We start from the raw sequence: 16,205 nt of genomic DNA on the forward strand, positions 1-16,205 counted from the left end.
TTTTTTAAGCAGTTTTATTAAACCTTTTGGCTTATACAACTAATATTCTTCAAAATAGGACCAAATAGGTCCTTCCACTGCAGGAAACATTTTTTAAACTCATCCGCCGGAATCGCGTTCAATTCGGCTGTCACAGTTTTTTGGATCGCCTTGATGGAGTCGAAACGCCTCCCCTTCAGCTTTCTTTTCATGCGCGGGAACAAGAAGAAGTCCGGAGGGGACAGGTCTGGGCTGTAGGGAGTGTGGGGAAGCACCGGGACCCCCATCTTGGCCAATGCAGAGGAAGGCGGTGTGCGCCGGTGCATTGTCGTGATGAAGGGTCCAATTGTTGACGAGGTCGGGCCGAACCCGGGCGACGCGGTTTTTCAGCCAAAGGAGCACTTCTTTGTAAAATGTAAGCCTCCTTGAGTAGCCCAATGGTTTCGGCACTCGTTTTGTTTAGCTTTACGCAAAATTTGATCGAGTAACTTTGCTCCAACGATCGCTGCATTTTCGACACTGCAAAATCCTAACACACTTTTAAAACAGCTTTCACGCGCGGAGCGATTTTGACTGCACCGCCGTTGCCAACGAACTGGGGCCGGTTTATAATGGAAGGGGACCGCTTTCGGTTGATCGCTTGGCAGGAAGGCTCATTACTTTTCAATCAAACCCTTTTGTATTTTTTATTGTCTTTATTCATCGTTCATTGTTTAGACCCGTGACTTTTCCAAGATTTATGTTAGCCTTTTTTGTAGACTCATATAAGGTTGATGGCAGGATTAATTAGTTAACTGACTGCGGGCTTTAGTCTTTTATACAAATCTCTTGATAGAACCTTATATTTATATATATCAAGTACATAAGTATATGGGCAGAGCACCCTTAACTTTCAGTTGATGCATGTACCGTACCAGTTCCTCGTGGTCATTCTTGAGTAGCTCAGCCGGATGTCCGTCACCATGATATTTCTATTCATATTTCTCTAAAGTCGAGTAATCGGACATCAGTTTCGTCGTCAATAACGGAACCAGGGGTCTAACTTCGCTGTCGCTTCTAGTAGGATGCCTCCGAAAGTATGAGGGAAAGTACTATAGATGTACTAATTTATGGCGGCTTGTTGAGATCGTAGTTTTTCGACACCGAGTTTTTGCAAATTTTAGTTCACTTCTATCCCTTCCACGTTATTCTGCTTAGCTTCATGGATTTTTGTTCCATCTTTCGGGACCCGGCGTAGTCAAGCCTCAGTGCGTTAGGGGTTTTGTTGTCGTGAAGGCTGAATTTTTGAACCTCTTTACCCAAACATTCGTTTCTGTTTTTCATAGTCGTTAAAACCCAAAGGGGTGTTTGGTTGCAAGTCAAAGACTACTGGGCTAAAGTCCGAAGTTTTGAGTGGACAGCTGGACACGAAATTATACCTGTTAAAAATGTATGTTTTCAAAAACCATCTTATAAAATTCGGTTATGCCCTAACTAATACTCTTCTGAACACATTATCTTGACAGAATCACTATGTTTGCGGCCTCAAACTTATGCAGTTTATTGGTGGGTTTTTTGTGTAATTTTTTCATTGCATACTTGCTCGTAATTTCACATTTCTGCCACATAGTAGGGCTGTCACAATGGGTATGTTCCGTCCGTTGCAGCAACACATTTGACTGGCGTGACTGCATTCCCATGGCAGCCGGTTCTACGTTACCGGAATGACTCGGGTTTTTATTCCCGACCAAGGGCTGCCGCCCCAGTACACTAGCCCTGTCTAGTGTATCGTATATCACCCCACCCCTTACGTCACAGGAGCAAACTCCCGCAGCTAACCTGCTCCAAATACTTCTCCTCAGGGCTGGTGTCGAATCCAACCCTGGGCCAGAGGTATTCTACTGCTGCGTCTGCCATCAACGGCTCCACCCGAACTCCACCTCGGTTAGGTGCAATAAGTGCAACGGGTGGAGCCACCTTAAGACCTGCTCAGGCCTTAAGTCGCACAGGGAGTGGTCCACACGGTATGTGGCCACGTGTTGCTCCCGCCAACAGGCGTCTGATGCCTCCACGGCTACTACACCCCCTGATAGGCCGGCACTACCAACCGCCACCACAACCCACACCTCCACGGTGAGGAGCCTATCGGAGCAACACAACTCCCCTTTAACCCCTCCTATCCCTTCCTGCTCCAACCCCAGTGCGGGGACAAACCAGCAGCTCCTGGTCCCCCGTACAGTCTGTTCCGTGTGTCAGACCGTAATACCTCGGAATCTGGTATCAGTCCAGTGCAATTCCTGCAATGGCTGGTGCCATTTTCGGAGATGTTCCGGCCTGCGCACCACCCGTGAGTGGACAACTGCCTACGTTGCCCCCTGCTGCAGAGCTCTGCACCCACTACCTCCCCCGGAGGAGCGGCCGCCCACCACCATCAGGCCGCAACAACCACAGTGGATTGCACAGCAGGTCCAACGTAGACAACCCCACGCGTCCCTCACCCCCCGGATTACACTGACCTCACCGAGAAGCTTCAAGCTTCTCCAGTTTAACTGCAACGGACTTACGAGTAAGGTCGACGAGATAGTCGACTTTATGAACCGGCACAGTATCAAGATAGCTGCGGTCCAAGAAACAAAGTTGCACGCTAGGTCATCTCTGATCACCAGGGATGGCTATAATGTGCACAGACACGATCGCGAGCGAGACAACGGTGGTGGCCTAGCGTTTATAGTCCACCACACTGTGCAGTATCGTCTTATCGATGAAGGAATCGACCCCAGGGACAGCACCTTAGAATGTCAAGGCATAGCTGTCCGGTCAGGCGATTCCGAGCTCGAAATTTTTAATATATACATACCCCCTGTCACCTGCTGCCCGGCAGGATATCACCCTGATATAGGTGCGCTCATCAGAGGTGAAAACCGATTGGTTGTAGGTGACTTCAATGCGCATCACGATCTTTGGCATTCAAGCCTGCCAAATGATCGTAGGGGACAGCAATTGGCAGAGCAGATAGACGACTCGACATTCAGCACAGTGAACGACGACGCCCCCACCAGGGTAGTGGGCAATTGTAGCAGCTCGCCTGACCTAACAATAGCTAGCGCGGGTCTGATAAATAGCATAACGTGGCGACCTATGCTATCGCTTGCATCAGACCACTTGCCCATTATCGTCTCGATCGAGAGACCTGCCGATTTCGTTTCCGCGAATCACCGGTCCTATTTTAACTTTAAAAAAGCTAATTGGGCCGGCTTCACGGAATTCACTGAGGACACCTTCGCCGCTCTTCCCATCCCCACTGATGTGCGCGTCGGCGAACGCGCATTCCGCAAGGTGCTCACAGCTGCTGCGGCTCGCTTCATCCCAGCTGGATGTTATAAGGACATCCGTCCCCACTTCCCAGCAGAAGCAGCCAGTTTAGCAAACGAGCGTGACCACCTACGCCAGGCCGATCCCGGGGATCCCCGCATAAGGGATCTCAATTTGGAGATCCGGCAACTGGTAAATCAACATAAGCGGACTAAATGGGTTGAGCACCTGAAGACTTGTAACCTCACCTCCGGAGTGAGTAAGCTCTGGTCCACCGTTAGGTCCTTGTCGAACCCGACGAAACACAACGACAAGGTGGCTATCACCTTCAACGGTTGTACTTCGTCGGACCCGAAAAGATGCGCGAGCTATTTTAGCCGGCTGTTTACACTGCATCCTCCGGGCGACAGAACCAAACGTCGTGTTACCAGAAGGCTGCACAAACTGACGAACGACAGTGCGCCACTTACTTTCTCCGGTGATGAGGTTCAGGGGGCCATCAACAAGTCGAAATCTTCGAAAGCCATTGGCCCTGACGGACTTAACGCGCTGATGCTGAAGCATCTGGGACCCCTGGGAGTAGGATACCTCACAAGGGTCTTCAATTTGTCTCTGGCCACTCTCATCATCCCTGACAAGTGGAAAGCAGGGAGAGTGGTCCCACTATTGAAACCTGGGAAACCCGCCAACCAAGGGGAGTCTTATCGGCCGATAACTCTCCTTTCCCCAGTAGTGAAGACACTTGAAGCCCTCCTACTCCCACTCTTCACGACCCACCTGGCCCCAGCCCCACATCAGCACGGATTCCGACGAGTGCACAGCACCACCACGGCACTCACCGCCATAAACGCCCAGATAAATCGCGGGCTTAACCAAAACCGCCCCTGCGAGAGGACTGTCCTAGTAGCGTTGGACCTAAAGAAGGCTTTCGATACAGTCAGCCATTCCACGCTACTAGATGATATTTATCAGTCGACACTCCCGCCAGGGCTGAAGAGGTGGTCCGCGAACTACCTGAGCGGTCGGCACTCGTCAGTGATTTTTCGAGATCAAATGTCAAAGCAGAGGAAGATTAAGCAAGGCGTACCGCAGGGTGGTGTCCTTTCACCCTTGCTTTTTAACTTCTACATCTCGAAGCTCCCCCAACCACCAGCGGGAGTTTCCCTGATCTCATACGCTGACGACTGCACGATAATGGCGTCGGGCAATGACATCGATGGCCTGTGTTCCAAAGTGAACAACTACCTCACCGACCTTTCTCGCTTTTTCACTGCGAGGAATCTCCAACTTTCCCCCACTAAGTCCACGGCGACCCTTTTCACCACCTGGACAAAGGAGGTCAAGCTGTCCCTTAAGGTAAAAGTCGACGACACACCAATTCCGACTGTGAATAACCCCAAAATTTTGGGTGTAACCTTTGACAGCTTGCTCTCCTTCTCTGCGCACACAACCGCAATTGCCACTAAAGTCCAAAACCGCAACAAGGTCCTCAAATCGCTGGCCGGCAGCACTTGGGGCAAGGACAAAGAACTGTTGCTTTCGACATTTAAGGCAATTGGCCGGCCGGTTCTAAACTATGCTGCGCCTGTCTGGTCGCCTGGCACTAGTGATTCGCAGTGGATAAAGCTTCAGACATGTCAGAATACCGCCATTCGGACAGCGACCGGGTGCCTCCTGATGTCACACATACAACACCTGCACAACGAGGCACAAATGCTCCCAGTCGCGGAGCACAACAAACTGCTCAGCAAGCAGTTCCTGCTGGGGTGTTACCGCAGGTTTCACCCCTGCAGACACCTGCTTGAGCCTGAGCCGCCTCCCAGGCACGTCAGGAGACACCTCCTCGACTACGCTGACGAACTCCAGGACAAAACTGACCGAGACCTACTGGACCGGACAGTATTCAGACAGTCAATAAACGACATTCACCGGGAGTCCGTTACCACCTTCATGAACTCCCGTCCCGTGAATGCCGTAATCGGAGCCCAACCACCACCCATTGCAGATGAAGAGCTCCAGCTTCCCCGTGAGACTCGTGTAACATTGGCACAATTACGTTCTGGATATTGTAGCAGGTTAAACTCCTACTTATCCAGAATTGACCCCGACATACCAAACACATGTCCGGCATGTGAAGGTACCCCGCACGACACTAACCACCTCTTCACATGCCCCCTTAATCAGACTCATCTAACCCCCCTCTCCCTCTGGACCCAACCCGTCGAAACAGCATGTTTCCTGGGCCTACCCCTAGATGAGCTAGACGAAGACGACAGATGATATACCCACACTGACAGGGCTAACTATGCTGTTAAAACAACAACAACAACTGGCGTGACTTGTGAAACGTACTGTGGTGCCACAATGAAAGTATTACCGTGCATATATAAACGAAAAAAAAAACAATGGCAGTCGTAGACGGCGGGTGCGACGATAACTTCGAGATCGGGACCCACATTCATTTTTCGGGACAACTTGGTTAAGCCTAGCCTTTCCGTCCCTCTTTCAAGCTTTTATCGAAGAGATAAGGGCGCATTTGATTTGACTTAATTAATTTAAATTCCATTTATTTTCTGCATTTAATTTAATTTTGTAAATAATACCAACCAAAAAAATGCGCACAAAATTGCGCGATACAAAATTGTTTTTCTTTAAACAGTTGCCATTTTCGCCACACTGGCTGGCCGTACGGCAAAAGTAGGAAGTTGCCAGTTGGTGTGCATTCCGGCTTGGCGTACGTGACGGTTGTGGCGCCTTCGACTCAAATTTATTTTGCTATCAGTGAAATTCGTTAACGCAACGGACGCATTGTTACGGGCCTATCATTGCGCCAGTGTAACATCACACAAAAATTACTTTAACAAATTCTCTATGATGGGCGCAATCTTGTATTCTATCATTCCTGAAATATGTGTATATATGTGCATATTATGTATGCACAAAGCAATCTTTAAATATTGCATTAGGGCCTTGTGACATCTCTATTTAAATACATATATGTATATTTGCAACTTAAATGCTGCTAGCCTTTAGCACGTGCACGTAATCTCATTTTCCTTCTTACTCTTTTTACAGACCGTCGCTACTCAATAACGAGATTGTTCGCCAAGTGGAAGCTGCAATAGCGCCCCTGCGCTCTTCAACAGAATCACCCGAACGTTCGTCATCTCCCGAGAGTGATTCCATGATGATGGCCGATCGTGATGTGATGACATTACCTTTGCGCAAACGTAAGCTTTATATGCGCGAAGGATCGCCCATCGGGGGAAAAGCTATACATGATGCCGCACGAGAAATAAATAAATCGCTTACCCATATCGGTACGACCTCGGCCAATGGCGATTCGAATCAAGCGCATAGTACCGCTATAAATGCCAACAATGAAACCGGAACGAAAGTGATGCGTATGAACTCGGTTATACAGTTTGCCAAAGCCTCATAACTTTTAAAACAATAGGAATTAGATTTCATTCAGATTGAAACTAATTTTCTTATGAAATCAATTGAAGACTGTTAAAATATTTATGTATTTAATGCTGCGAAATTATATTGCTGATTTGAAATACAAGTATGTTGCGCTAGACTAAAAAGAATATTAGATGTTAATATTTAGTTTGGAATTTGTGTTAGCATTAATTTTGCCAAGAGTATTATTTTAGAAATTGAAATATTATTTAGATAATGTGTTTCGGCACATAACATACTTACATTTATACAAACATATGTATGTATAAACATGAATAAGTACATAAGTACATACATATGTACATATATATTTCGAAATCATGTTCAATTAAAGCGAAAAAAGTACTAGTTATTTCCACGAACATGGAGTATAGATGGGAAAATGTGTGCTTGGATTTAATTAGCGTTAGCATTAGGAAATACTTACATACATACATAATATATTACCGTAGTCAATACATAAGTATTTAGTTTAATTTATGTAAATATTTAAAAATATGAAAGCTATAGCAAAAAGAAGTTTTAGGAAAAATGTATATAGGTACATATAATTTAAAATCAGTTTTCTGAATATTTTTATGGCAATAATAAGTTAGTTTTGCATACTGGGAACGGAGGGAAAATTGGGAACGGGCTGCTTGAAAAATTCGTGGAATTATATGTTGCTAATTTATCGTGGTTAATACTTCATTTATGTTTTTATGTGCAAATATGCAGGATCTAGAAATAAAAACAATTTAGCATGCCAGTGAACTGTAAAGATATACACATAGAACACATACATATATATAGTGTCGGACAAAACATATTGAACTAAGTATTAATATAAAATTATTGCCATATAACTTTAAAAATTGAGCAAATAAAATTAAACAAACCCCTTAAGACTAAGTTTAATAAATATTCTTCATAATCGATTACGATTTTTTTGCGCTACAAAACATATTAGACTCGTTGCAATTTATTATAGGAATCGGTGAAAATACCGTTATTTATACACGATTGGGCGATTTGATGGAGCTCACGTAAGTGTAAAAGTTGTGAAGCATTTACATTTTTTAATACTTCCTTAAAAATCTAGTAAAAAATGGTTACTGTTAAGGGGTTATATGCAGTTAGAAGGCCGAAAAAAGCGAATTTTCCAGAATTTTTTCTGCGAAAACTTTTAAATTTATTGATCTAAAAATTTGTACACACTTAACTGTATTTTAAGACTTAGTATTAGTAAAAATATTTATTTTTTAGTTTCTTTTCTCATGCAAATGCCAAAAATGGTGATATTTGGAAATGATTGTATGGGGAACCCCCCAGGGGAGTTCCAGGGGGTGTGCCACTGGCATGGGTGGATCGGCCGTCCAAAGTTAGTGGGGGTCGGTCATACATTTGGACTCGATTGGAGCACTCTAAATGGGTCCAAGTGGGATTTTTCGTTCGACCCAATTTGGGGGACATCAGAATTCGTTTTAGAGGTATGGTTCCTTCGGCAAAGTTTCTTATTTTGATCCCTAGAATACGATTTTCACAGAGCAATGAGCGATTTCTAAATCGACCCGCCCTAATGTATGTATATGTACTTATATATGTATGTATACATAACAAATGTATTTCGTAGATTGTCCTTTCTGGTAATACATAAGAAATTTGAATTTGTAGCAACAAAGAACTATGCAAAATACTTCTGTGAGCCACTGTATCTCGTTAAAAATAATGATTATAGCTGTAAAATATTAAATAATTAATATTAAAATTAAATAATAATTAGTCCAATATGTTTTGTCGCAGCGAATATTGAATATGTGCAATTTTTTTTTTGTATTGTTTTTTTGTTAATGTCACAAAGTAAAACCAATTCTACGATTGTTTATGTTTTCTTAAAATAACTATTTAATTTATTTATTTGTGAATAATTTTAGTATATTCAGAATATTTGTCAGGGCAAAAGATGATAGTATCAATAATAGGCACCAGTCCAATATGTATTGCCCGACGCTTTATATGTACCTATGCATACACACATGCATATGTATTTATTTATGTACATATGTATGTACATATTTCTTTTGCGATGAACGAAAGATTTATATTTTGTATTAATAAGTGTAAGTATGTACATACATATATATGTACATACCTATGTATGTAGTTTTGTCCTTGCGATATGAGCATACATTTCTCAGCAATACATAACATACTTATTCATACAAACATACATATGTATGTATGTGTGGGTGTGTGTGTGCAAGTCAAAGGCGCAAAAAGCCATAAGTGTAGCCCCCACGTGGGTCTGAGAGAAAATTATACGATTTTATTCAATCAACACAAATGTATACATTTTTTCCAAAGATGTATCCAAAGTCTTATGTTACATAATTACGTTTTTAAGTCCCATAAACGGTATTTCAAAACAATAGTAGTAAACAAATCTACCCATTCATTGGTATAAATATTAGCTTAAGCGAAATTATAAACAATTGATGACCATATTGGTTCGAAAAATCGAAAATATGTAAAGTAACATGCATACATACACACAAGGAGTTTAACTTAAGAGAAGAAAGAATACAAATATGTAAGTATATGTGTGTGAATAAAACGCTACTCTCGTCTGCTGCTATTTACATATGTATGTATGTCTATGAAAATGATTTACAAGGTCTTTTTTTTTGTTGATATTGGGGCTTGTTCGAGGCAGGTAATAAAAGCAGCAGTACTGGAGCATTCTAAAGGTTACAAATGCAAAGCTGATACTTTTCTAATGCTCGCCACTTACTATCTTACATACTATGTAAATATGTATGTATGTAGGTAAAGATGAATAGGGAAATAAAAATAATGGAGTTTTCTATCCATAAATATTTCCTTTGATAATTTCGATATTGACTGTAATTTACTATTGAAAATGGCATTAAGAACAAAACAATCGTTCAAACAAAATTTTTATGATGCTGGTTTAAAGAAAGTTTGCGCGCAACAATTGTCGAATTTTTGACTATTAGGCCGCTATACTTTTGTCAACGTTGCCCGTATTTCGAATCGAACGTGGAACTTTAAATACATAATCGTGCAACACAGCGGTTGTGATAGCACTAAATATTTCATAATGTAAAAGTAAACAAAGCCCAACATTTTTTTGGACTGAAGCAGAAAAGATATTAGCAGAAAACACATCATATACATACATACATACATACTTTTTTAACGCCAGAATGACTAAAAAAATTTAATACAAAGAAATTTCACGGAATCAATTTTCGCGAAAATGCAAACAATTACAAAGATAAACGTATAAAATAATGATGTTGAAACCGAAAAATTTTACAAGAACTTTTTATACGTGATTACATTTAAAGCCACATAATCAAATACATACTGATTTATACAAATAATCTATGAATAAGTTGAAATAAAAAATATACGAAATACTTTGATATGCAGTTATTTCTAATTTCTTATTTCACCATTATATACAGGATCCGGCACTCGTAGTGTAACCATTAAAAAAGGCTATAAATTTAGATAGGAAAATTACTTTTATTCAATTCAAGGTAAAAAATGTGTGAGAATAATACAAAATTAAGAATCTGATTACTTTTGCTTGATATGACCACCTTTTGCCTCGACTATGGCCTTGAGCCGGTCCAGACACGAATCGCAAGCTGCCCGAATGTGACTTGCAGGTAGTTTGACCCACTCGCGCACAATGGCTTTTTTCAGCGCCCCGAGACAGGGGCTCGGACTTTGCTCTCCAAAATGGCCCAAAAAGAATAATCCATCGGATTGACGTCTGGTGAATTTGAGAGCCATTGTATGGACGTTATGAAGTTCAAAACGTTGTTTTTTAGTCATTCTTGGTTGACTCGAGCATTGAGGCTGATGCCTCCTGATGGCCAATCAATGACTCAAATTCTCGTATGAACGGTCGGTCGAATATACCCTATCGTTTTGGCAGTTTACGAATTGCTCAATTTGAAAATTTTTCTCGAAATTGGTGTGTCATCGACTTCCACCTTAAGTTGCAGCTTGGTCTATTTTGTCCAGATGATGAAGAGGGTCGCCGTGGATTTAGTGGGGGAAAGTTGTTTATTTTCCTTTCCTTTATTTTCCTCTGTTTTGAGATTTGGGCTCGAAATGGCACCGACGGCTGACGACATGGCCGGAGTGTCTACTGTAAAATGTCATCTAGTAGCGTGGCAAAAGCCTTTTTTACGTCCTACTCTACTAGGACAGTCCTCTCGCAGGCGAAGGAGGCTTATTGAAACGAAAGAGAGTTTTAATAGAATCTATGGTAGTCTTAGACATTTATTTTGCACGACAACTTGGTTAAGCCTATACTTTTCTCTACTCTTTCAAGTTTTTATCGAAAAGATAAGGGTGCATTTGAATTGGCTCAATTCATTTAAATTCCATCCATTTTCTGTATTTAATTTGATATAATAAAAAACCCCATCGATAAAAATTTGCGCGTACAAAATTGTTGCCAATTCTTTGCATTCTGGCAAGCCGTACAGCACATATGTGACGTCTTCGACTCAAATACACATAATCTATTGTATTTTGCTGTCAATCAAATGTTGCCGTTGCCGCAACGGAAGAAACCGACCCATTATGACGGGCCTATTAATGCGCATAAACAGCTGATTTTTTCTTTATTCCTTACCAGTGTACTGTACTGCTTTAACTACTTTGCCTAAACTTGAACAAACATGTTGCATACAATTAGGCGCATAATAAAGGCAAAACTTATCAGCAATATAAAGTAGGGAATAATAATATTGTAAACAGGTACGGGGTTGCCACGATGGAGTGGAATTACCATGGAATTGGAAAATTCAGTTTAAATGTAAATCGGTTTCGGGCATTTACAGCAAAGTAAATGCGCTTTAGTATGCGGTTAATGCAGGGGTAATGAGCATTACGGCTCTTAATGCAATTTGTCGCGACGTCTGTCTACTGAATTAACATAGAAGGAAATGGATCCACTTGAAATCATTCGTATCAGTCGCACATTGTCTTCTGTAAAACAAAAAATACTTAACGGATTAAGAATCGGCATACATACATAGGTATGTATACTTTCTTGCCAACCCGGATATCAAACTGCAGTTAGTTTTTTCCTCGCTTGTTGAGTCGCAATGACCAAGTACCAACAAATTACATATATATGTTCATACATATTTGATTTATTTATAAGTCAAGACGAATTTATTGGCACCAAACTAAATGGTTTTGCGTTGCTTAGCCAAAAAATAAAAGTCAACTTTCTACAGTACTTTTTTAGACATGGTTGACCTCCTAATGGATCCTTTATATATTAATTTATAATGTGACCTTGAATAAGTACTTTGCCGGAGCAAAGCTCTTATGGGCACCTGTTGTCGAAGTAGAAGTTTCCTCGCCAATAGCAGAGGTACCATTTACAATGGGAGTAGCTCTGTAACTAGGTACTTTAATCCGGTAGCTTAAGGAAGCCGCTGATGTCTAAGTCAGCATATTATCGCAGCTTCTTCAGCAATTTTGGAACCATTGCACCATCCTTTCACCTTTACGTGCCGTATTCACTTCTGTTATGGCAGCTGCGCAGGTGCATGTAAAGGGTGATTATATTTTAAGGGCCGATGTTGAATGTGAACCGCACCTACGCGTAAAGTTTTTTTCTGCATTTCATTTGATATTTTTCAATTTCAGACTAACTCAATTTGAACCATGGAAAGATACACAATCGAGCAACGCGTTAAAGTTATTCAGGCTTATTATGAAAACAGGCGTTCAAATCAAAATGCATATCGCGCACTTCATGAAGAAAATCATCTTCAGTGATGAGGCACATTTTCACCTCAGTGCATTCGTCAATAAGCAGAATTATCGGATTTGGGCGAATGATAATCCAAGAGTGATTGCCGAAAAGCCAATGCATCCACAAAGAGTGACTGGTTGGTGCGGTTTATGGGCCGGCGGCATCATTGGGCCGTATGTTTTCCAAAATGAGGCCGGTCAGGCAGTTACTGTGAATAGTGTTCGCTATCGTGAGATGATAACAAACTCTTTTTGGCCCGAATGGGAAGATATGGATGTGGACGATATGTGGTTTCAACAGCACGGTGCCACTTGTCACACAGCTAACGAAACAATGGCTCTTTTGCGCGAAAAATTTGATGGCCGTATAATCTCACGACGCGGCGATGTCAATTGGCCGCCAAGATCATGTGATTTGACACCGTTGGACTTCTTTCTTTGGAGTTATTTGAAAGAAAAGGTGTACTGCAATAATTCAAGATCTAAATAATGAGGCAATTCGGCACATTAGCGGCACAGAACCTCAATTATGCCTCAGCGTCATCGAAAATTTGGACCATCGGATGGAGGTGTACTGCCGTAACTTCCTAAAAAAATTGTTCTCTACGTAACTTCCTAAAAAAATTGTATTTTATTCAAAATCAACACCGGCCCTTGAAACTTAACCACCCTTTACATATGTATGTATGTCGATTTGGTATTATAATTGACTATCGTCTCAGTTTTGGGCCACTCTCTAGAATGCTCCCGAATGTAGGAGGCCGAGAAGCAGCAAACGCTGGCTAGTCATAACATCCACTCTGCTATATGCAGCACCAGTATGAGTAAAATCCTTGGAGGTAAAGGCATATAGAAGACCATACGAGACATGGCACAGATTTTGCGCACTGAGGGTGACAAGCTCATACAAAACCACGAAGCTGCAATGGTGATCGCAGGTACGACGCCCCTCGATATATTGGCAGAAGAGCGAGCAAGCACGAGAACTCATGAAAACAGAGAAGGCTATATTCTTACTCAAGTGGCAGGAGCGTTGGGAAAACTGCACAAGGGGAAGGTGGACATATACGCTAATCCCAAACATCGGAAAATGGCTAAATCGAAGCTACGATGAGCTTAACTTCCATCTAACACAATTCTTGACAGGTCATGGTTGCTACCAGAAATACCTACATACATCGCTTTAGGATACGTGACTCGCCTTTATGTCCAGTACGCCATGAAGAGGAAGATTCAAGGCATGTGATTTTTGTATGCCCACGGTTTGCGACTATCAGAGGCAATTTAGCTACACTATCAGAAGATCCGATCGACATCATGATGCCTTCAAAGTATGCAGGGGATAAAATTTCGTCGGTAATCAGCGATATGCAATATGCATTAAAGCTCGCAAACATATACGAGATAAGCGGCAGCTAAACAGACGATACTTAACAAAGAAACGGACTCTTAAGTCGAATTGTGACAAGTGTGGTGGGAGGTCCAACTGGGGTGGACCTTCGGGAATAAACAAAGCAAGGGGAAGATTAAAGTATCATACATGTAACTTTTGACGGACTGCATATGAAGAGTAACCAAAGTAGAGCCTAGTGCTCAACCGCCTTACGGGGAGGGGATCGGTACATTGACGGTAGTAGGTTAAGTTTTGGTTAAAGTCCTAAACTGATGGAGTAAATGCTTTCGATGAAAGTTAATCTCAATTTGAAGAAGTGTATAAAAGGGCAGAGCATGGCAATGTGTAAAAATCTTGCACAAAGTGAACAATTGTCGCAGTTTAAGTCATAAAGGTTTCAATCGATTTAAATATTTCTTCCTTGTCGATAAGCTTATAAATGTTTGGTTTTTTCTGCATCAACAAAATTAGATAATTATTTTATAATATATTTTATTATTTTATTATTATTATTATTATTATTATTATAGTTATTTTCTATCAAATTTTTTAACAAAATTGACACAGACTTTCCTATACCTTAATGTTCTCTGCTGAAAGTCCGTTATACGTTTTTGTTCATGTTGAAACGTTGAAGAACAAACCGTTATTCGGATCTCAGCAAATTTGGCAGTATCTGCTGATGGACTGAAGTCACTTGGGATATGTTTAACAAAATTTAACTTGTGTTAGTGATATACGAAAAAACTCAACAAAGCCAATGCTCATGTCATTGCAACGGTTTGTTTACGAATACGGTGAATATAAATGTGCGAAAGTGCATTATTTAAAGTGAATTTTTATTTAATTAAAATTGATATTTTTATCTAGATGAAGTGCGCGGTTTTAAATTGTAAAAATTTTAATTGTAATGTAAAAACCGTAGACAACCCATCTTTGGGCTAGTAGTAACACACTCCGATTTAGCTCTTGCGTGTAACTCAAAAACACTCAGGGTAGGTGATTAGCCGCTACCAGTCCTAAATAGTGGGAATGCCCACCTATCGTTGCTTAGGAACAACGCCTTCTAACTGTTTAGAGCGCCATCTGTGTTTCACATTTTTCTGCCAGAAGGATCGCACAGATGGTTGAGGACTTCGCTAAATTTGGTGTCTGCGCTATTACCGCGGTTGCCCGCATCCTCTTGCTGGCGCCACTGATGCAATGTGTAACTGTGTGTTTTTCTTAGTTTTTGCTTGATCTCGCAGCCACAATGCAAATACTGCGCTGACTATTGTGCGGAAGTAAGGATGGAAAAGATAAGCTTTTGGGGTTAAGGAATGAGATTTTATTTTTTTAGAAACAGGAAAAGTAGGTCAATTTGGAAAAGTGCGAGGACCGTGGGATTCGAACCCACAACCTCTGGGATGACAGGCTAGTGCATTTACCGTAGACTACCGAGACCGCCAACTAAATCAATATAGCTATAACTAACTCAAATATATGTAGCTACAAAATGATGCGCGAACGCTGCTTAAAACGATGAATTATGCTGTTTTTTTTCAAATTCCTAAATTTGATTTAAGGGGGGGGGGGGGGTAGGGTTTCGCGCTAAAAAAAAAACACTTTTTTTTGAATTTTTTACAGAAATATGGCTTAAGATACTTTAATAAAATCAGTTGCATGTTATTGCACATCTTTTCAATAAGTTTTTAAAAAATATTAATAATAAAATATTGACAAATAAGCCCATGACAGAGTTTTTTTGGAGATATGTTTTTCGAGAGGTGCTCTGCGGTGCCAATCGGCATTCGTCGTAGAATCATCTGAAACTAAAAAAGTCGAATTTTTCAGTTAAAGTATGACGTAATGCTCCCCCCTACATTAATAAAAACTTTTTTTTTTCATTTTTGTAGTTTTGGTGGCAAAAAAACGTAAAACGAGCATTTTTGGCGAAAAATTTCGCCATATTTGTAAGTGAAAAACAAGCTTAAAAAAAAAAAATAAAAAAAAACAGTGTAGGGGGGAGGTATTTTTGATTTAAAAAACGTGTGCCAAATTTGAAAAGAATCGGTTGAATAGTTTCGGAGTTGTGATTGGCACCGACTTTTAAGAAGTCGTTTCGGGAAAAACGCGTTTGAAAAAATGACTCTGAGAAATTATCGATGCTCCGCATTCGAGGTAGAGTGCCTACAAAGGCTATAACTTTGAGAGTTCTGCTTCGATCCACTTAAAATTTTGACACAACATTCTTGAAATGATTTACTACAAGATGAGTGAAGAAAAAAAATTTCGATTTTGTGAC

The 16,205-nt window shown here is 41.2% G+C and overlaps 1 protein-coding gene across 5 annotated transcripts in view; it reads left to right on the forward strand.

Moving 5' to 3' along the window:
* Positions 1-10,138, forward strand: part of LOC128862719 (Krueppel homolog 1) — a 35,869-nt gene extending 25,731 nt beyond the window's left edge. For all 5 annotated transcript variants that reach the window (XM_054101387.1, XM_054101386.1, XM_054101388.1 and 2 more), the window contains exon 4: positions 6,346-10,138. In XM_054101387.1, the coding sequence (XP_053957362.1) occupies positions 6,346-6,712 (367 nt within the window). In that variant the 3' untranslated portion in view covers positions 6,713-10,138. The remainder of the gene's footprint in view (positions 1-6,345) is intronic.
* The last annotated feature ends 6,067 nt before the right edge of the window (positions 10,139-16,205 follow it).

This window comes from Anastrepha ludens, chromosome 5 (assembly GCF_028408465.1).
Source record: "Anastrepha ludens isolate Willacy chromosome 5, idAnaLude1.1, whole genome shotgun sequence".
Taxonomy (NCBI): Eukaryota; Metazoa; Arthropoda; class Insecta; order Diptera; family Tephritidae; genus Anastrepha; species Anastrepha ludens.